The 23,145-nt window shown below is 40.2% G+C and overlaps 1 protein-coding gene across 1 annotated transcript in view; it reads right to left on the reverse strand.

Annotated features, from left to right (window-relative positions):
• LOC117514732 (eukaryotic translation initiation factor 3 subunit H) overlaps positions 1–23,145 on the reverse strand; it is a 188,338-nt gene that overhangs the window by 66,844 nt on the left and 98,349 nt on the right. The window contains exon 4 of the mRNA XM_034175292.1: positions 3,826–3,925. Coding sequence (XP_034031183.1) covers positions 3,826–3,925 — 100 coding nt within the window. The remainder of the gene's footprint in view (positions 1–3,825; positions 3,926–23,145) is intronic.

Raw genomic sequence — 23,145 nt, forward strand, 5'->3', positions numbered from 1 at the left:
GGCCACTCTGTAAGGTGCAGTTTTATCACACAGCACAATGCCACAGATGACGCAAGATTTGAGGGAGCGTGCAATTGGCATGCTGACAGTAGGAATGTCAACCAGAGCTGTTGCTCGTGTACTGAATGTTCATTTCTCTACCATAAGTCGTCTCCAAAGGCGTTTCAGAGAATTTGGCAGTACATCCAACCAGCATCACAACCGCAGACCACGTGTAACCACACCAGCCCAGGACCTCCACATCCAGCATGTTCACCTCCAAGATCGTCTGAGACCAGCCACTCGGACAGCTGCTGAAACAATCGGTTTGCATAACCAAAGAATTTCTGCACAAACTGTCAGAAACCATCTCAGGGAAGCTCATCTGCATGCTTGTCGTCCTCGTCGGGGTCTCGACCTGACTCCAGTTCGTCGTCGTAACCGACTTGAGTGGGCAAATGCTCACATTCGCTGGCGTTTGGCACGTTGGAGAGGTGTTCTCTTCACGGATGAATCCCGGTTCACACTGTTCAGGGCAGATGGCAGACAGCGTGTGTGACATCGTGTGGGTGAGCGGTTTTCTGATGTCAATGTTGTGGATCGAGTGGCCCATGGTGGCGGTGGGGTTATGGTATGGGCAGGCGTCTGTTATGGACGAAGAACACAGGTGCATTTTATTGATGGCATTTTGAATGCACAGAGATACCGTGACGAGATCCTGAGGTCCATTGTTGTGCCATACATCCAAGAACATCACCTCATGTTGCAGCAGGATAATGCACGGCCCCATGTTGCAAGGATCTGTACACAATTCTTGGAAGCTGAAAATGTCCCAGTTCTTGCATGGCCAGCATACTCACCGGACATGTCACCCATTGAGCATGTTTGGGATGCTCTGGACCGGCGTATACGACAGCATGTACCAGTTCCTGCCAATATCCAGCAACTTCGAACAGCCATTGAAGAGGAGTGGACCAACAGGCCACAATTGACATCCTGATCAACTCTATGCAAAGGAGATGTGTTGCACTGCATGAGGCAAATGGTGGTCACACCAGATACTGACTGGTATCCCCCCCAATAAAACAAAACTGCACCTTTCAGAGTGGCCTTTTATTGTGGACAGTCTAAGGCACACCTGTGCACTAATCATGGTGTCTAATCAGCATCTTGATATGGCACACCTGTGAGGTGGGATGGATTATCTCAGCAAAGGACAAGTGCTCACTATCACAGATTTAGACTGGTTTGTGAACAATATTTGAGGGAAATGGTGATATTGTGTATGTGGAAAAGTTTTAGATCTTTGAGTTCATCTCATACAAAATGGGAGCAAAACCAAAAGTGTTGCGTTTATATTTTTGTTGAGTATATGATGGACTAAATGCAGAGGACAAGGGTAAAATCAGAGGGCATTGGTGGAATCGAACTGCAGACCTCCTTGCTGTGCAGCAAGAGCGCTAATCACTGAGCCTCTGTTTTCCTCATGTCTGCTTGAAAATAATCATGGTGAATCATGCCAGGATTCATATTCAGCACCTTTGAGTATGAACTTTTAGGAATGCCAGCCAAAGAGTTTATTATGCTGCTCGTCTCAGAACAGCGGTCTTTAACTCCATGTACAATTTTCACACCAAACCTGGAAAAAGGTATTCTGAGATATCCAGAAGCTTTCGCCTGCCTGATACTTTGATTTATTTAAATGAGCTAATATGCAGCATGATGCTCCCTGGAGAAGGGTACTCAGAAAATGTGTTAATTTGACATGCTGTAGCCTTTCAAAATGTAACATTTTAAATTCTCCCATGACCCAAAACTACAAAAAGCAAAACATAAAAACACACTGGAACATCAAATCGCAATAACTGTACAACCGCGCTTCTTCAGAATGGCGTCGCATGTCAACCTAGCACTGAAGTATGGTGATCCAGCATACCGTCAACCCTGATGCTTAACCACTGCTGACCCCAACGCATGGTTAAAGTGACAAGAACAAATGTTTTAATGAGTTGCACACTGTGTATAAAGAATAAACTAGCCTCTTCTTGCTGTTCAAGAATGAGATGACTCTTCCCTCTGCACATCTCTCTCCCTGCCATGAGCCTGTTAACATAAAATTGAACTTCAAACTTTGCTTAATGTCTCATAAATCCAATTGAATCGACTGACTGCCTTGGTTCAACCTGTCATTTGTGCACAGCGCATAGGCTCAGCAACTAATGTCTGTGTACATCTAAGGTTGGCTCATTAGACACAATGTGTTTGGAATCAATAAACTCAATCCACACTGTACCATAAAAAAAATTTACCCCCCCCCCCACACACACAGTAATAAATAAGGGTGAAGTATACAATTTTGTTCTCACAATACTGAAGAATTTAATTTTACTTTCCAAACAGATCATCGCATAAACTTTGCTTTATTCAAACAGAAGCAAGGGAGGAATGAAGTAGCGATCCAAGGTCAGAGTCAGGACTGAAATCTACACTGACAAACAAAATATATTTATAAAATCTAATCCATAATTGTATAAATGCTGCTTGTTAAATTTTTCTGCAAATGCATCTACCCACAGTGGATTAGAAATGTTTCCTGCATAATATGACATTTTCAAAATGCCTGTAGAGCTACATAAATAGGCTTATATGAGTAAATGGGGAAAACAGCACTTCTGAGGCAGGACAAATTGCTCAGCCCTTCTGGACTTTGGAGCGCTCAGTGCTGTGCTCTTTCTAAGCCGGGGGACAAAGCCAAAGGTTGACTCCGCAGGCAGACTAATTTGATGCTTCAGACCGTGTGCAGGAGGAGAGGCTCCTGACCACTGCCTCCACAACCCAGCGGACTTGGTGGTCGGGGAAAAAGGGTCTATTCAGCAACTCGTCTATTCCTGCCTTTCATCTAAAAAGCAAGAGCACAACGCATGCAAGCTTATGGAACATCAAATACACAGGCAAGAGACCACACACGCTTCAGTGAAGTGTCGTGAAAACAGCAGCACACTTTTGATGTTTGCATCTTTGCTGTAGGAACGGGGGGGTACAGGAGGTTTAATATACATATTTTAGTGCATCCTGCAAATAATGGAACAGAGACCAGATTGGTGTTACGTAGTGATATTGTACTTTCCTGCCCTCATCCAATCACAGGCTCACTGAACACTGATCGCTACAGACTGACGCTGTAAAAATTCCAAGGTACTAATGAAAAGATGTGGAAATTGACCAGGATTCTGACTCTGGGCCAAAGACACCAGGTCAATAACTGGGAGGCTGTCGGAGGAGTCGCACTGGTGGAGAAAAAAATACAGAAGAAATGGGGAGAGAAATGAGATGATGCAGAGAAACAGACGCTTCTCCCTTCAAATGAATTTGCTTTTTGACAATGGACAGATACGACATGAGAAAGACTCCTTCAACTGGTCCGTGAATGCACCCCCATGTATGTACTTATCCGTGGGGTTGAACAATCCTGAACGGCCAAGAAAACATCACTTTATTACACTCACTTTTAGCCGCAATTTAACAGCAATTACAAAAAATCCTAGTGAACAACAAAGGATAAACAAGGTGCATTTGTTTGATGGGCAAGAGCAAACTAAAATCTCCATCTCCAGCAGCACCTAAATGCATTTCTTGGACACATACACAAGCCTAAATTTGTAACTATTGAATAAGCATAATTAAATGAGCAAAAACACTATGATTTTAACTATTTTTGTCTGCCGTTTTTTTATATTCCCAATCCATGCACAAACACTCAGTCTGTCTGAATTTCAGCATGCACACAGTCCCAAAACACTAACTTCTTCACGATGTATGTATTTCTAGAAGCGTGCCTGAACTCACCCCTCAGGTGTGAAGTCTTTCTCTTTGCAGATCTCCATTAGCTTTGGGGTAAGCCTGTAGGCCTTGAGGGACAGAGAGCCTTGGGCCGTCTTTATAGGGTCTGAAATGAGAAGTTGAAAGATAGATTAATCATGTGCAACTTTCAGTCAAATGAATCCATGGCTCTCAAACTTACTTTAATGTCTCAGGCATCAAACTGCAGCTCTACTGCTACTGCTGTTTCAAATTCAAAATGGTCAAAAAAGTATTTGACTCTAATGTGATAAATCTCTTTATTGACGCACCGGTGTCAATAAAACAATCAGATTCTATGGAGACTTTCAAGTCCAGACTTAAGATGGACTTATTTTCCCTTTTGTATGGCTAGCATACTGGTATAGTTTTGTTTTACGCTTTTTACTCTTAGTTCATTTTATTAGGAAACAGAGCGTGCCGCAGCCTCAACTTTACCTAAATTCTGGGTCTTTTAGTGAAGCTTAGGGCTAGTGGCCGGCGATCACCTTAGTATTTCTTCTGTTTTCTTGTTGGTTAATGCTGGCAAATTTTACAGTATTTCTTGTCTTTCTGGTGCCTGATTCTTTTTTTTCCCCTCTCTGTTTAAGGTGCAGCTCCATCCAGAGATGGGAGTTGTATTTGTGCTGGCGACCCTCCTGTCCTGTGCACCAACAGCATTTCCTGTATATTTGTTTTGTGAATTGTTTTTTCAATGTCAATTTATTTTCATTTATATACCACCAAATCACACAAGTAAGGTCTAACCTTACTAACCCCCAGAGCAGCAGTGGTAAGGGAAAAACTCCCTCTAAGGAAGAAACCTCAAGCAGACCAGTCTCAAAGGGGTGACCCTCTGCTTGGGCCATGCTGCAGACATACATTACAGAACAATTCACAGGTTAGACCTTACTTGTGTGAAGGGTCTTGGGGCAACTCTGTTGTGATTTGGCGCTATATAAATGAAAATAAATTGAAATTCACCAAAAGACAAATTAATTTTAATGCAAACAATTGAGTCAGCAGCTAAAATGGTGTCACAGAAGACCATTTTTAAAGTCTATTTACAATTACACTTGAAAACAATTTGTAATGACTTTTTTTTTTAAACAAACAGTTGCACAATATGCACCTTAGTTGTAGATTTCAATATTTCATGGCCTACTGGGAATTGCAGCTTGTCCTGACAAACAATGAACGCGAAACTGAGCTGCATCACACAGTTCTGGCACAAAATACATTAATTATAGGCTTCAGGGTTTTTTTTCTTTGAGAAGGCTCTAAACATTGAATTAATTCTGAATTAATTAAAAAAAAATGTGGAGTTGGCTGCAGTCATGCCGCTCTGCCCACACCTTGTAGGTTCTGAACAGCATTTGGCTTGGAGACCTCTTGAGAGCATCAGAAGATGTCCGAAATCCCAATGTGGATCTGTACCAAAACCAAAAAATATAAATGTCTACTTTCCTCACTGAAACACAAACAGCAGTTGCTGGAGTGGCCACCAGAGGACCTTACAATAGTCAACATTAGGTTATACTGATTACATACGTTAAAAGCTGGCAACATCACCCAAAATAAGAGGTTCACTGGTCCTCACCTGTACGTTGGTGTACTGGACTATAGTATATCTGAAGAGACCCTCATCCACCACCCACCCACGCCCACCCCCGCATATGAACAGTGAATTAACTGCAATGTTTACATAATCGTGTAAAATAGATTTTTCATGGTGAATGGTCTATAAAGTGATAATCACGTAAACTTTGATGCAGAGTTGCAGGGGAAATCAACACATTTACATGAAGGTGTAGGGGATTTTCTCTGTCCATCAACACCCAGGTGCACGGGCCTTGCCCTGTGTGTAGATCAGTAGAACTATGGGACTGGTTGGAAAGTGTTGTGTTTGACCTTGTATGCGGGTGACATGCTCGCATTGTTCATCTGAACGGTATGTGTTCAAAACCTTGTACTGTCTGCCTTGTGTCAGCGTGATAAGCAAAGAACAGAATATTTCATGACGTCTGTCTACCCCAGACTGAGATATGAAGACCTTCAGTTTTATCAAGTATAAACGCTGTATCATCAAGTGGTCCGAGGTCAAGTGTCATGGAACATTCTGCCCAACAAAGGGAACACATAAAAGGCAAACTGCCTCTGCCAACTGGCACCCAGCTCATCTTAAAGCTGAACGCCTGTCATCAGAAACCTAAATATCTGAGAGTGATCAAAGAATATCTGCAAGAGTGAAGAGGAAAGTTTGCAAGACAGCAGTGAGACCAGCTACGCTGTACGTCTTATAAACTGTGGCACTAAGAAAAAGACAGTTGGTAGTGTTAATTTGACCAAATGAGACAAGACAAAATATATTCTTCAACGACCATTTTTTTTCATGATGAAAACGAGACGACACTATGTCAGTGTTCTAAACCGCTGGCCAAAACAAAATTAACATGCGGGACGCCCCGCACACTCAAAACGTTCAAAAATCAGCTTTTAAAATAATGTAGTCTCCATCTATCTGCAGGACGGGGGTGGTATAGATCTGTGAAGTCCACTAGAGTGGACACCAGCCTCCAGAAAGTTTAGGTGTTTTTTTTTTTGTTTTGTTTTTACAAACTTGGAAGCTAAAAGCCAAAATGTTTGTGTTCAATGACTACATGTTTAACCTGTTTATGCCCAGATTTTTTTTTTTTTTTTATAAGTGGGAAAAGTTGCATTAGTACCTCTGAGATTTTTTTTTATTGTGAGTAGAAAATGACAGCGATACACTTCGGCAAATCGGGTTAAGAAGACAACGGCGCTAACATTAACAACATTAACATTACACATCGCGCATTTGTCAAAAATAAATATATAAATAAATGTGCTGCAGAATAAATTCATCGGATGCCACTGACAAACATTTAATGAAAAAAGGAGTTTACACTCTGTCTCATGGTGTTAAAGTGTCCGATCAGCTCTCTGAGGCTCAGAATAAAGTTACTGTGTGTAGATTTTTTTAACACAGCAGCAACGCTACATCCATCAAATATCAATTTGCTTTGAACAATATTTATGACTAATATATAACAAATGACATGAAATATAACAAAATAATGAAATATGAAGGGTGCATCATATTTAAATTAAATTGGCTGAAGTTGTGATTCTTACAATATACTCATATAAAAACATTACAAAGCTTGAATTATTTATTTTTATTTTATTTTGCTTTGCTTTAATAAATTTCCAGCCAATTCTGAAAGTGAAAATAAAACGAGGAGATCCAACAAATGTTTCAAAGACCTGCACCCGTACAGCATCATGGATTCACATGAAAACCAAATGTCTAACTGTACTTAACCTGAAGCTTTGTGGATTTAAAATATCAGTAAAAAACACCACAAACCTTCAATCGTTCAACAAGTGTATTTTGTCAGGTAATAACATTCGTTATTTCAGACGTGTGAAATATTGACTGAAACGTAATCAGAAATAATCTAATGCGCTTTTTTTTTTTATCAAAAAGACTAAAATCTCTTGACTGAAATGGGACTAAAATACATGCAGTTGTGTTTTAACTAAAACCAGACGAAAATTAATAAACTTTTCATTGACAAAAACATGACTAAATAATAGTGAGTAACTAAACAGGACTAAAACTAAAAAGGGCATTTGGCAAAAGTCTAAGACTAAATTAAAAACTGGTAACAAAATTAACACTAGCTGGAGGTGGCAGAGCTGAAGATGTTGAGATTCTCTTTGAGAGTGACAAAAATGGACACGATTAGGAATGAACATATCAGGGGGACAGAGCCGGTAGGACCAGTTGGAGACAAAGTCAGAGAAATGAGATTGAGATGGTCTGGACATGTGAAGGGAAGGGACCCAGGGTATACAGGGAGAAGGATGCTGAGGATGGAGCTACCAGGCAGGAGGAGAAGAGGGAGACCAAAGAGGAGGTTTATGGTTGTGCTGAGGGAGGACATGCAGGTGGTTGGTGAGACAGAGGAAGAGGCAAAAGACAGAGTGAGATGGAAACGAATGATCTGCTGTGGCGCCCCCTAATGGGAGCAGCCAAAAGAGGAACATATATGGCACTTTTTTTTTTCTTTTTTTGACTGACTGTGTGCCATGTTTGCATGCAGGGATTTACACCTGTTCCAAAAATGACCACTTAAGATACTGTACAATGCTCAGGATTCATACTTTTATTTGTGCAGCTTCACTCGAGGAAACTGGGAAAAGAGAACAGAGGCGGTGCTGGCATGTTCGCTGGCAGAGTCGGAATTCAGCACCATAATGTCAATCTGACAAGCTGAAAAGTCAAACTAAAGTGGCATTGTAAGAAAATGCTTTCTGAAATAAATCTTCAGGCAAAAGTATTTTGATGCATTCAGTCTCCATTACTATTCCGGTTTCTGCAACTTGGCACAGAGAGATTGTGGAGAAAGTGACTAAGATTGGACGGGCTGGCAATGATGAACTGGTCCACAAGAAAACAACAAGGCATTTGCCAACAGCATAGCCAATCTTAAACAAGCCTGACAGTTGACATCCAAACTCAACCAACAGCAGCCAGTTCCCTCTGATACTGGTTGACTACAGCCAGCACCAATGCAGAAATCCATCTCCTTTGTCAGTAAACCTCATGACTGTGTTAAAATCTCACAGATTCATACTGAGGCCGGTGCTGTGACGGTAAAGTCATCAGAGGCCCCAAGAGAACCTCTTGATTTGGGCACAGGGACTGCATCTTTCTCTCACACACCAATTCATGTCTCTTATTAAGGGCTACTTCTCACACGTTGCACATGCATCTGTGGTGCTCGTAATTATGCAATAAGTAACCACACAAAATGCCTATGGAGTTTTGTTGTTTGTCTGAAATTTAAAAATAAAAAAAATTATAGTTAAAAAAATAAAAATTCAGAACGTACCAAAGTCTGTTACAAAGTTCATGAAAATATTTCATGATGTCAAAATGACAAGAATGCCCATTCGTGTACAACATTTAAGTGTAAAATTGTATCATCATGCCAACTGATGCCCGAAGAACACAGACAGTCGTCCGTGAGGAATAATCCATGCCTTCATTACCTCTCGGCTGGATTACTGTAATGCACTTTATTTTGGAGTTAGCCAGTCCTCCCTCGCACGTCTCCAGTTACTTCAGAACACTGCCACTCAGTGGCTAACTGGAGTACGAAAGAGGGATCATATTACGCCTATCCTGGCCTCCCTCCACTGGCTGCCAGTGCATTTTAGAGATCATTTTAAGATTCTTTTATTTTTTTTTAAACTTTAAATGGCCTTGCCCCACCCTACCGTTCTGAACTGCTTCACCTCTCTACGCCCCTGCACACTGCCTCTGGTCAGCTGATCAGCTGCTTCTTGAGGTACCAAGGTCCACGTGAACGTTCAGAGGGGACTGATCATTTTCTGTTGCAGCTCCAAAAATTTGGTATGATCTGCCTTATAATGTGGTATAGTTTTACTGCATTGGGTACACGGTATAAAACGTTCGACAACAATCCTGTGTGATTTATAGCTTGGCAACAGCAGGAAACATAAACTGGCATCGGGTCATGTTATATTGTATGGGTGTGGCATCCATTCACGTTAAGTACCGTTATGTTGTCTCAACTTGTGAGAAACTACTTCCTTTCTGTGACTGTGCTTGACAGAGAAAAAAATTAAATGTTTAATTTTTTGTGTCCGTTTCGGGTTGCCCTTTGCGTCCTTCATGGTATTGTGGCGTTAGGGTGCATCAACCCGGCGGTAGGTTGCATCAACTTGGCGTTGTCATGACGCCGTGTGACGCAACTCAAAGCAGACCTGGTGTGAAAGGGGCTTAAGCCTCAAACCAGCATGTCTGCCAGCTGAACTCTTTACCTTTCCACTTCCCAAAATATTTAAACAGTTGTTTTATTTCCCCCTACCCACTCCAAATACGATCTGTTGCCGAGTGTGATTAGCTCTTTGGGCGGTCACCTGATTGATTCATTCATCAGTATAGAATGACGGTAGAAAAAGAAAAAAGCTAAGAATGAAAAGAAAGAAAGAATCTATTTGTTTTCACCATAACTTAAAACAGAGGTAATGTCAATGCCTTTGAAGTGCTTTGATCCATTCAGTGATACCGACACCAACAAGTGTTCTCCTTCAAGCAGCAGGACCCTGCAACTTGCAACAAGGCTCTGTAAACAGCATGAAAAAAAACAAAACAAAACCTATGACTGCTTACACAAGGCCAGACATGTTTCCATTTAAACTAGATTATTACAGAATAACTGCAAATTAACTAAAAAGAAACAATTGTTAACATAGCCCCAATTATGTTTGCTGGTCCTTACTTTAGCTATCAACACTCAAAGTTTCAAAGTTAGCCATGCAGCCGATTTCCAGACAAAAATTTTGCAAACCCCCTCACTCAATGGCTCCTTTATGCCTGCACTTGCCCTGCTAATCACAGAGAAAGCAAAGGTTGACAGGTGATGTCAACATTTGTAAGGTACTTAAATATCGCCTAAATGGTAAGTTGTTCTCATGTTGTTATTGCTTGAATATAATTTATATAAACCCAGGTTTGCAGGACCTGTGGAGCACATGGATCCGTTCGTTGATTTGTCACACGTTTTACACCAGATTCCCTTTCTGACGTTTGCTGTAGAAATTAATATATGCACTTCAGGGTTCATTTAAGAGTTACAGGTTAATTTTGGCAAGGTTCTACCTGATTGTTACATAGTTTTTGAAAGAAAAAGCAGATCATATAGATCATGCACTCTACCTAGCAAACATTCTGTCACATATCAATTAGCCTCAGCATTTTAAGTGTGCAAACTATAATACATCTTAGAATTCATATAAAATATATTAATTAAAATACACTTCAATTATAGCATTTGTTCTGCCCGATTCTGAAGCACAGAGTTAATGTTACATTACGTTAGCTTCGTATTCACACTTATAAGGTCCTAGTACACAGTGTATCAGTATGTACTGTACGTACGTTTCCTCAGCACCATAACTACTGGAGACATTTCTATCTTAACCAGTTTTTACCACAAACACGATGACTGAATACAAAACAAGACCTTCGATAATGATATAGCGATGTGCTTGACCTATCCAATTGTCCTGAGGAAAAGCTTGATATTTAAATTTCTTTATTTCCTTTAAAAAGCTCCATCTAATTCTATCTTGGAACATTAGATTTCATAAAACATGGTATTCTCAGAAACCTTTTGATGAAAGAGACAAATGCTGACTTGTGATCGTTCATAATTGGTTAAGCCTTTGGTCATAATCAACTCTAGATGGAGTTTCATTTTTAATGGTGAAGAGGAAAAAAAATCCGACCTTTTATTTTCCCTCTCAGCAAATCTAAAGCAAATTCTGTGATTCTTCATTAAAATATTACAAATCTACTTTCGCTCATTTGTTTTTGAAGAACTCCAAATGGCACCATTATTTTGAGGGCATGATTACAATGATGGCAAGACTTGTTTCTTCTCCTTCGGCCCTTTTCAGACAGGATTAATTTTATGTGTGTGTGTTATCTGTTAATGATAAAGTTATCATTAACAGAGTTCACCAGTCATTTTTATCCTGTCCAAATGCATTTTATCAGTCATTTTTACTGAATGTGTCTGTAAAGATTCCAGTGCCTTCTACCTTCTTTGAAACATTTCATAGAAATTTCATCAGGTTATATTAATGTCACGTAGATACACATGCAAGTAGTTTTCTTTGTTAAAGTAATTTTTCCACCCTTAAATACCTCCATGCTTAAGATAAAGAGGCATTTTTATGAAGAGACAAGACAGATAGAAACTAGACATAGAAATTTACCACAGTCGAGGTTTTTTTTTGGGGGGGGGGGGGGGGGTGACAGCGGTGCATCAAGGCCATTTATTTGCATGAATCCAATGACAATGATATCACCGATGGCTACAACAGAAAAGAAAAGCATTACAGGTTTTCCATCACCAGTCTCCTCCATCAGAGTGCAGTACAGAATTTGAGATACCCGGACTTACATTTACTGGACTGTGACACGGGCAGGGAGACACTTATGGATAGCGATGTGCAGTCTGGGAGACTTTCAGAACTGTCAGTTGTTTACGATGGGCCCATGACCTTTTCTGCTTCTTTGTTTGGTCAAACAGGTCACTACGACCACTTGGAACTGATAGGCATCCTATTTCCTGGAGTATAAGTTGCACCATTTTCTGTATTTTCAGCTCTTTCATTTGGGATTTTTTTGTGTACTGTTTAAGTCTACTTTTTTATTATTGGAGTTAATTTTGTTTAGTACTTTCATTCTTGTGAAATCCCTCTATGGTTATAATTACCATTAATAATTAAGAATGTGTGATTTTTTTTTTGTATCCAAGTCATAGGACCTCACAAACTACTAAAAATTGTGACGTATACTCCAGAAAATACGGTTTGTGGATGCTTAGTTCCATCATGTCTGTCTAGCATGTTGGACGTTTCTCTTACTCTTGTAAAGTGTCTTGGAGTGACTCATGTGATTTGATCCCATATGAAGTAATCGAATTAAAGTTAACTGAATCTAAGTGTGCAGAAAAGTCTTTCATTCTTCAGAGTAGCTACTACCATTTATACGGAGCCTTCTTATCCCATGCAAATTGGCCTTAAATATTACAGACATCCTGCAGTAAAATTACATTACTTTAGCTCCCAAATATAAATTGAATCCCGTCTGAATAGTGGGAACCCACCACCAATGGTAACCTGTAACTGGTCGAATGTTTGCGACAAGTGAAAACTGCAGTTGTGTTTGTCACGTGTCAATAAAATATTTCCTGGTGACAACTGGGCAGCATAGTCTCTTTTGAGGGCGGGCGCATATGACGTAATTTCTCTACTTCCGGGGACAGAAACACAGCACTTTCTCTGAGTTTTTAGGAAAATTACACGTAAACAAAGTGAAAATGCAAAAAAAAAAAGTGATGGTGTGGTGGGAAAGTGAACATGTGTTGTGGTTTGTTTATGACCCGGAATTCAAACATGTTGAGGTGGTTGTGCAGGCGCGGGAACGCAGCAACTCTGGTTAGCTGTGTAGGTTAACACTTACCGACACAACCTCTCCCATTTGCCTCGTTTTTCCCTTCTCCACTGGGAACTGAAAAAAACTGCACTTTCATGACTGCTTCAGTGATTGCAGCCGAAAACAAAACAGTACACCATTTTCCCGTTAGAACTGATGCCATCTGTGGGGAGAGCCTAATCCCCGGGCGGAGTGTGGGAGTGTCAGCATAAACCATTCGGAGGATGAGTGTTTCAGTGAAAACCATTTTAAACCAGCAAGTCCACTAGGTGACAGCGAGTATGCTTTTACATTTATGAAGCCGGCTGAATGGTTTGTGCTAAAACTTCCACACTGAACCCAGGGATTCTGAGCTCCTGACACTGGCTGTCCCCAGATGTGGTCAAATCCATGGAAGTATAGACCTGGAATGGACGTGCGCGCCTCAATCTATTAGCGTCACTCAGAACATGGCGGCACCATTGCTAAGGGTGGAGATGTGCAGATCATAAATAATAAACTGACCGTTTTTTTTTTTTCGCACTAGCGTCACTATTTCTTAACGGAATTTAATAAATGTAGGTTTGTTTTAAAGCCCTTTAATTGCTCTAATGATGGCATGTACAACCCCTGGCAAAAATGATGGTATCACCGGCCTCGGAGGATGTTCATTCAGTTGTTTAATTTTGTAGAAAAAAAAAGCAGATCACAGACATTACACAAAACTAAAGTCATTTCAAATGGCAACTTTCTGGCTTTAAGAAACACTATAAGAAATCAGGAAAAAAAATTGTGGCAGTCAGTAACGGTTACTTTTTTAGACAAAGCAGAGGGAAAAAAATATGGAATCACTCAATTCTGAGGAAAAAATTATGGATTCATGAAAAACAAAAGAACGCTCCAACACATCACTAGTATTCTGTTGCACCACCTCTGGCTTTTATAATAGCTTGCAGTCTCTGAGGCATGGACTTAATGAGTGACAAACAGTACTCTTCATCAATCTGGCTCCAACTTTCTCTGATTGTTGTTGCCAGATCAGCTTTGCGGGTTGGAGCCTTGTCATGGACCATTTTCTTCAACTTCCACCAAAGACTTTCAATTGGATTAAGATCCGGACTATTCGCAGGCCATGACATTGACCCTATGTGTCTTTTTGAAAGGAACGTTTTCACAGTTTTTGCTCTATGGCAAGATGCATTATCATCTTGAAAAATGATATCATCCCAAACATCCTTTCAATTGATGGGATGATGTAATGACAGCCATCTCCCCAGTGCCTTTACCTGACATGCAGCCCCATATCATCAATGGCTGTGGAAATTTACATGTTCTCTTCAGGCAGTCATCTTTATAAATCTCATTGGAACGGCACCAAACAAAAGTTCCAGCATCATCACCTTGCCCAATGCAGATTCGAGATTCATCACTGAATATGACTTTCATCCAGTCATCCACAGTCCACGATTGCTTTTCCTTAGCCCACTGTAACCTTGTTTTTTTCTGTTTAGATATTAATGATGGCTTTCGTTTTGCTTTTCTGTATGTAAATCCCATTTCCTTTAGGCGGTTTCTTACAGTTCGGTCACAGACGTTGACTCCAGTTTCCTCCCATTCGTTCCTCATTTGTTTTGTTGTGCATTTTCGATTTTTGAGACATATTGCTTTAAGTTTTCTGTCTTGACGCTTTGATGTCTTCCTTGGTCTACCAGTATGTTTGCCTTTAACAACCTTCCCATGTTGTTTGTATTTGGTCCAGAGTTTAGACACAGCTGACTGTGAACAACCAACATCTTTTGCAACATTGTGTGATGATTTACCCTCTTTTAAGAGTTTGATAATCCTCTCCTTTGTTTCAATTCACATCTCTCATGTTGGAGCCATGATTCATGTCAGTCCACTTGGTGCAACAGCTCTCCAAGGTGTGATCACTCCTTTTTAGATGCAGACTAATGAGCAGATCTGATTTGATGCAGGTGTTAGTTTTGGGGATGAAAATTTACAGGGTGATTCCATAATTTATTCCTCAGAACTGAGTGACTCCATATCTTTTTCCCTCTGCTTGGTCTAAAAACGTAACCGTTACTGACTGCCACAATGTTTTTTCCTGATTTCTTATAGAGTTTCTTAAAGCCAGAAAGATGCCATTTGAAATGACTTTAGTTTTGTGTCATGTCTGTGATCTGCTTTTTTTCTACAAAATTAAACAACTGAATGAACATCCTCCGAGGCCGGTGATTCCATAATTATTGCCAGGGGTTGTATGATCCCATACATGCCTGGATAAAAAAAATAAATCTGAAGTATGTCTTGCCATTGTGCTCATTTACCTTGCTGCGTTTTCCACTAATATTATTGGTAGTCTTTTAATGACAACAACATATATATGATTTTTACTAACATTATTACAAGTAGATATAAAGCCATTCAAAATGTATGACTTTTGACCCTCAGTCAGGGTAAAAAATACCACCCCCATCCCCTCCAACCACACTGTTAAAATTTAAATGACGCCTGTGACCACCATGTACATATCATATTAAACAACTGCAAGTACACACACACACACACACACACACACACACACACACACAGCAAAACACCTCCGTGTTGATAACCATTCGTAAGATTCAGGTGGTTTTCGATGGCTTTCAGTCGCGTGAGTATCCGAGAAATTGTTTAACAGCTGGGCATGTTCAAACTTGTCCTGTAATGCTTCCAACGGAGGTGTTTTGCTGTGGCGCCGCGCCATGAGCGGCTGGGTGCCGACACGCGAATCCGTCCGCACGTCTTTCATTACAAAATCTCCTTTAACAGTGGACTGTCTGGATAAGTTGCTGATCCCGAGCTCTTCTGAGACTTCTCTGTTCTCTCACGACGTCCTAGGTCAACAGAGGCTTAAATTTGGAAGTTTTCAGCTTGAAACAGGCTGGCGACGGCGGCTCGGAGCGCGGCGCGCCCTGTGGCTCCGTGGGGAGTCCTTAAAGCGACAGTAACACTCCATAATCTCTCATCACCCGTTAAAATTTTCACCAAAAACCGTCTGAATTTCTCGAATGGTGTCCACTTTGATGTGCCTCACAGTTTCTGAAAAAATTTTGATCAAGCAAAGCGGCAGTCTCTGAGCCATTCCTGAACAATAGAAAAAAAAGACAGGGCTGGAAAACTCCTCACTCAAAGCCTGCCCACAGGCGAATGACGCAACCGACAGGCGTGGAAAAACTCACGCATGCGCACGAGGGTTCAAGGTTGGCTGATGTAATCGCACGTGATTCAAACCCGTATAGTTTTTGAAAAAATAAAAAGGACCATTACTTTATTGACAGACCTCGTATATATATATATATATATATATATATATATATATATATATATATATATACATACACACACACACACACACATACACACACACACACACATACACATATACATACACATACATACATACACATACATACTTCCTTTCTGTGACTGTGCTTGACAGAGAAAAAATTAAATGTTTAATTTTTTGTGTCCGTTTCGGGTTGCCCTTTGCGTCCTTCATGGTATTGTGGCGTTAGGGTGCATCAACCCGGCGGTAGGTTGCATCAACTTGGCGTTGTCATGACGCCGTGTGACGCAACTCAAAGCAGACCTGGTGTGAAAGGGGCTTAAGCCTCAAACCAGCATGTCTGCCAGCTGAACTCTTTACCTTTCCACTTCCCAAAATATTTAAACAGTTGTTTTATTTTCCCCCTACCCACTCCAAGTACGATCTGTTGCCGAGTGTGATTAGCTCTTTGGGCGGTCACCTGATTGATTCATTCATCAGTATAGAATGACGGTAGAAAAAGAAAAAAGCTAAGAATGAAAAGAAAGAAAGAATCTATTTGTTTTCACCATAACTTAAAACAGAGGTAATGTCGATGCCTTTGAAGTGCTTTGATCCATTCAGTGATACCAACACCAACAAGTGTTCTCCTTCAAGCAGCAGGACCCTGCAACTTGCAACAAGGCTCTGTAAACAGCATGAAAAAAAACAAAACAAAACCTATGACTGCTTACACAAGGCCAGACATGTTTCCATTTAAACTAGATTATTACAGAATAACTGCAAATTAACTAAAAAGAAACAATTGTTAACATAGCCCCAATTATGTTTGCTGGTCCTTACTTTAGCTATCAACACTCAAAGTTTCAAAGTTAGCCATGCAGTTGATTTCCAGACAAAAATTTTGCAAACCCCCTCACTCAATGGCTCCTTTATGCCTGCACTTGCCCTGCTAATCACAGAGAAAGCGAAGGTTGACAGGTGATGTCAACATTTGTAAGGTACTTAAATATCGCCTAAATGGTAAGTTGTTCTCATGTTGTTATTGCTTGAATATAATTTATATAAACCCAGGTTTGCAGGACCTGTGGAGCACATGGATCCGTTCGTTGATTTGTCACACGTTTTACACCAGATTCCCTTTCTGACGTTTGCTGTAGAAATTAATATATGCACTTCAGGGTTCATTTAAGAGTTACAGGTTAATTTTGGCAAGGTTCTACCTGATTGTTACATAGTTTTTGAAAGAAAAAGCAGATCATATAGATCATGCACTCTACCTAGCAAACATTCTGTCACATATCAATTAGCCTCAGCATTTTAAGTGTGCAAACTATAATACATCTTAGAATTCATATAAAATATATTAATTAAAATACACTTCAATTATAGCATTTGTTCTGCCCGATTCTGAAGCACAGAGTTAATGTTACATTACGTTAGCTTCGTATTCACACTTATAAGGTCCTAGTACACAGTGTATCAGTATGTACTGTACGTACGTTTCCTCAGCACCATAACTACTGGAGACATTTCTATCTTAACCAGTTTTTACCACAAACACGATGACTGAATACAAAACAAGACCTTCGATAATGATATAGCGATGTGCTTGACCTATCCAATTGTCCTGAGGAAAAGCTTGATATTTAAATTTCTTTATTTCCTTTAAAAAGCTCCATCTAATTCTATCTTGGAACATTAGATTTCATAATAACATGGTATTCTCAGAAACCTTTTGATGAAAGAGACAAATGCTGACTTGTGATCGTTCATAATTGGTTAAGCCTTTGGTCATAATCAACTCTAGATGGAGTTTCATTTTTAATGGTGAAGAGGAAAAAAAAATCCGACCTTTTATTTTCCCTCTCAGCAAATCTAAAGCAAATTCTGTGATTCTTCATTAAAATATTACAAATCTACTTTCGCTCATTTGTTTTTGAAGAACTCCAAATGGCACCATTATTTTGAGGGCATGATTACAATGATGGCAAGACTTGTTTCTTCTCCTTCGGCCCTTTTCAGACAGGATTAATTTTATGTGTGTGTGTTATCTGTTAATGATAAAGTTATCATTAACAGAGTTCACCAGTCATTTTTATCCTGTCCAAATGCATTTTATCAGTCATTTTTACTGAATGTGTCTGTAAAGATTCCAGTGCCTTCTACCTTCTTTGAAACATTTCATAGAAATTTCATCAGGTTATATTAATGTCACGTAGATACACATGCAAGTAGTTTTCTTTGTTAAAGTAATTTTTCCACCCTTAAATACCTCCATGCTTAAGATAAAGAGGCATTTTTATGAAGAGACAAGACAGATAGAAACTAGACATAGAAATTTACCACAGTCGAGGTTTTTTTTTTTTTTGGGGGGGGGGGGGGTGACAGCGGTGCATCAAGGCCATTTATTTGCATGAATCCAATGACAATGATATCACCGATGGCTACAACAGAAAAGAAAAGCATTACAGGTTTTCCATCACCAGTCTCCTCCATCAGAGTGCAGTACAGAATTTGAGATACCCGGACTTACATTTACTGGACTGTGACACGGGCAGGGAGACACTTATGGATAGCGATGTGCAGTCTGGGAGACTTTCAGAACTGTCAGTTGTTTACGATGGGCCCATGACCTTTTCTGCTTCTTTGTTTGGTCAAACAGGTCACTACGACCACTTGGAACTGATAGGCATCCTATTTCCTGGAGTATAAGTTGCACCATTTTCTGTATTTTCAGCTCTTTCATTTGGGATTTTTTTGTGTACTGTTTAAGTCTACTTTTTTATTATTGGAGTTAATTTTGTTTAGTACTTTCATTCTTGTGAAATCCCTCTATGGTTATAATTACCATTAATAATTAAGAATGTGTGATTTTTTTTTTGTATCCAAGTCATAGGACCTCACAAACTACTAAAAATTGTGACGTATACTCCAGAAAATACGGTTTGTGGATGCTTAGTTCCATCATGTCTGTCTAGCATGTTGGACGTTTCTCTTACTCTTGTAAAGTGTCTTGGAGTGACTCATGTGATTTGATCCCATATGAAGTAATCGAATTAAAGTTAACTGAATCTAAGTGTGCAGAAAAGTCTTTTTCATTCTTCAGAGTAGCTACTACCATTTATACGGAGCCTTCTTATCCCATGCAAATTGGCCTTAAATATTACAGACATCCTGCAGTAAAATTACATTACTTTAGCTCCCAAATATAAATTGAATCCCGTCTGAATAGTGGGAACCCACCACCAATGGTAACCTGTAACTGGTCGAATGTTTGCGACAAGTGAAAACTGCAGTTGTGTTTGTCACGTGTCAATAAAATATTTCCTGGTGACAACTGGGCAGCATAGTCTCTTTTGAGGGCGGGCGCATATGACGTAATTTCTCTACTTCCGGGGACAGAAACACGGCACTTTCTCTGAGTTTTTAGGAAAATTACACGTAAACAAAGTGAAAATGCAAAAAAAAAAGTGATGGTGTGGTGGGAAAGTGAACATGTGTTGTGGTTTGTTTATGACCCGGAATTCAAACATGTTGAGGTGGTTGTGCAGGCGCGGGAACGCAGCAACTCTGGTTAGCTGTATAGGTTAACACTTACCGACACAACCTCTCCCATTTGCCTCGTTTTTCCCTTCTCCACTGGGAACTGAAAAAAACTGCACTTTCATGACTGCTTCAGTGATTGCAGCCGAAAACAAAACAGTACACCATTTTCCCGTTAGAACTGATGCTATCTGTGGGGAGAGCCTAATCCCCGGGGCGGAGTGTGGGAGTGTCAGCATAAACCATTCGGAGGATGAGTGTTTCAGTGAAAACCATTTTAAACCAGCAAGTCCACTAGGTGACAGCGAGTATGCTTTTACATTTATGAAGCCGGGCTGAATGGTTTGTGCTAAAACTTCCACACTGAACCCAGGGATTCTGAGCTCCTGACACTGGCTGTCCCCAGATGTGGTCAAATCCATGGAAGTATAGACCTGGAATGGACGTGCGCGCCTCAATCTATTAGCGTCACTCAGAACATGGCGGCACCATTGCTAAGGGTGGAGATGTGCAGATCATAAATAATAAACTGACCTTTTTTTTTTTCGCACTAGCGTCACTATTTCTTAACGGAATTTAATAAATGTAGGTTTGTTTTAAAGCCCTTTAATTGCTCTAATGATGGCATGTACAACCCCTGGCAAAAATGATGGTATCACCGGCCTCGGAGGATGTTCATTCAGTTGTTTAATTTTGTAGAAAAAAAAAGCAGATCACAGACATTACACAAAACTAAAGTCATTTCAAATGGCAACTTTCTGGCTTTAAGAAACACTATAAGAAATCAGGAAAAAAAAACTGTGGCAGTCAGTAACGGTTACTTTTTTAGACAAAGCAGAGGGAAAAAAATATGGAATCACTCAATTCTGAGGAAAAAATTATGGATTCATGAAAAACAAAAGAACGCTCCAACACATCACTAGTATTCTGTTGCACCACCTCTGGCTTTTATAATAGCTTGCAGTCTCTGAGGCATGGACTTAATGAGTGACAAACAGTACTCTTCATCAATCTGGCTCCAACTTTCACTGATTGTTGTTGCCAGATCAGCTTTGCGGGTTGGAGCCTTGTCATGGACCATTTTCTTCAACTTCCACCAAAGACTTTCAATTGGATTAAGATCCGGACTATTCGCAGGCCATGACATTGACCCTATGTGTCTTTTTGAAAGGAACGTTTTCACAGTTTTTGCTCTATGGCAAGATGCATTATCATCTTGAAAAATGATATCATCCCAAACATCCTTTCAATTGATGGGATGATGTAATGACAGCCATCTCCCCAGTGCCTTTACCTGACATGCAGCCCCATATCATCAATGGCTGTGGAAATTTACATGTTCTCTTCAGGCAGTCATCTTTATAAATCTCATTGGAACGGCACCAAACAAAAGTTCCAGCATCATCACCTTGCCCAATGCAGATTCGAGATTCATCACTGAATATGACTTTCATCCAGTCATCCACAGTCCACGATTGCTTTTCCTTAGCCCACTGTAACCTTGTTTTTTTCTGTTTAGATATTAATGATGGCTTTCGTTTTGCTTTTCTGTATGTAAATCCCATTTCCTTTAGGCGGTTTCTTACAGTTCGGTCACAGACGTTGACTCCAGTTTCCTCCCATTCGTTCCTCATTTGTTTTGTTGTGCATTTTCGATTTTTGAGACATATTGCTTTAAGTTTTCTGTCTTGACGCTTTGATGTCTTCCTTGGTCTACCAGTATGTTTGCCTTTAACAACCTTCCCATGTTGTTTGTATTTGGTCCAGAGTTTAGACACAGCTGACTGTGAACAACCAACATCTTTTGCAACATTGTGTGATGATTTACCCTCTTTTAAGAGTTTGATAATCCTCTCCTTTGTTTCAATTCACATCTCTCATGTTGGAGCCATGATTCATGTCAGTCCACTTGGTGCAACAGCTCTCCAAGGTGTGATCACTCCTTTTTAGATGCAGACTAATGAGCAGATCTGATTTGATGCAGGTGTTAGTTTTGGGGATGAAAATTTACAGGGTGATTCCATAATTTATTCCTCAGAACTGAGTGACTCCATATCTTTTTCCCTCTGCTTGGTCTAAAAACGTAACCGTTACTGACTGCCACAATGTTTTTTCCTGATTTCTTATAGAGTTTCTTAAAGCCAGAAAGATGCCATTTGAAATGACTTTAGTTTTGTGTCATGTCTGTGATCTGCTTTTTTTCTACAAAATTAAACAACTGAATGAACATCCTCCGAGGCCGGTGATTCCATAATTATTGCCAGGGGTTGTATGATCCCATACATGCCTGGATAAAAAAAATAAATCTGAAGTATGTCTTGCCATTGTGCTCATTTACCTTGCTGCGTTTTCCACTAATATTATTGGTAGTCTTTAATGACAACAACATATATATGATTTTTACTAACATTATTACAAGTAGATATAAAGCCATTCAAAATGTATGACTTTTGACCCTCAGTCAGGGTAAAAAATACCACCCCCATCCCCTCCAACCACACTGTTAAAATTTAAATGACGCCTGTGACCACCATGTACATATCATATTAAACAACTGCAAGTACACACACACACACACACAGCAAAACACCTCCGTGTTGATAACCATTCGTAAGATTCAGGTGGTTTTCGATGGCTTTCAGTCGAGTGAGTATCCGAGAAATTGTTTAACAGCTGGGCATGTTCAAACTTGTCCTGTAATGCTTCCAACGGAGGTGTTTTGCTGTGGCGCCGCGCCATGAGCGGCTGGGTGCCGACACGCGAATCCGTCCGCACGTCTTTCATTACAAAATCTCCTTTAACAGTGGACTGTCTGGATAAGTTGCTGATCCCGAGCTCTTCTGAGACTTCTCTGTTCTCTCACGACGCCCTAGGTCAACAGAGGCTTAAATTTGGAAGTTTTCAGCTTGAAACAGGCTGGCGACGGCGGCTCGGAGCGCGGCGCACCCTGTGGCTCCGTGGGGAGTCCTTAAAGCGACAGTAACACTCCATAATCTCTCATCAGCCGTTAAAATTTTCACCAAAAACCGTCTGAATTTCTCGAATGGTGTCCACTTTGATGTGCCTCACAGTTTCTGAAAAAATTTTGATCAAGCAAAGCGCCAGTCTCTGAGCCATTCCTGAACAATAGAAAAAAAAGACAGGGCTGGAAACTCCTCACTCAAAGCCTGCCCACAGGCGAATGACGCAACCGACAGGCGTGGAAAAACTCACGCATGTGCACGAGGGTTCAAGGTTGGCTGATGTAATCGCACGTGATTCAAACCCGTATAGTTTTTGAAAAAAATAAAAAGGACCGTTACTTTATTGACAGACCTCGTATATATATATATATATATATATATATATACACATACATACATACACACATACATACATACATACACATACATACATACATACATACACACATACATACAATACAATA

The sequence above is a fragment of the Thalassophryne amazonica genome, chromosome 7, assembly GCF_902500255.1.
Source record: "Thalassophryne amazonica chromosome 7, fThaAma1.1, whole genome shotgun sequence".
Classification (NCBI taxonomy): Eukaryota; Metazoa; Chordata; class Actinopteri; order Batrachoidiformes; family Batrachoididae; genus Thalassophryne; species Thalassophryne amazonica.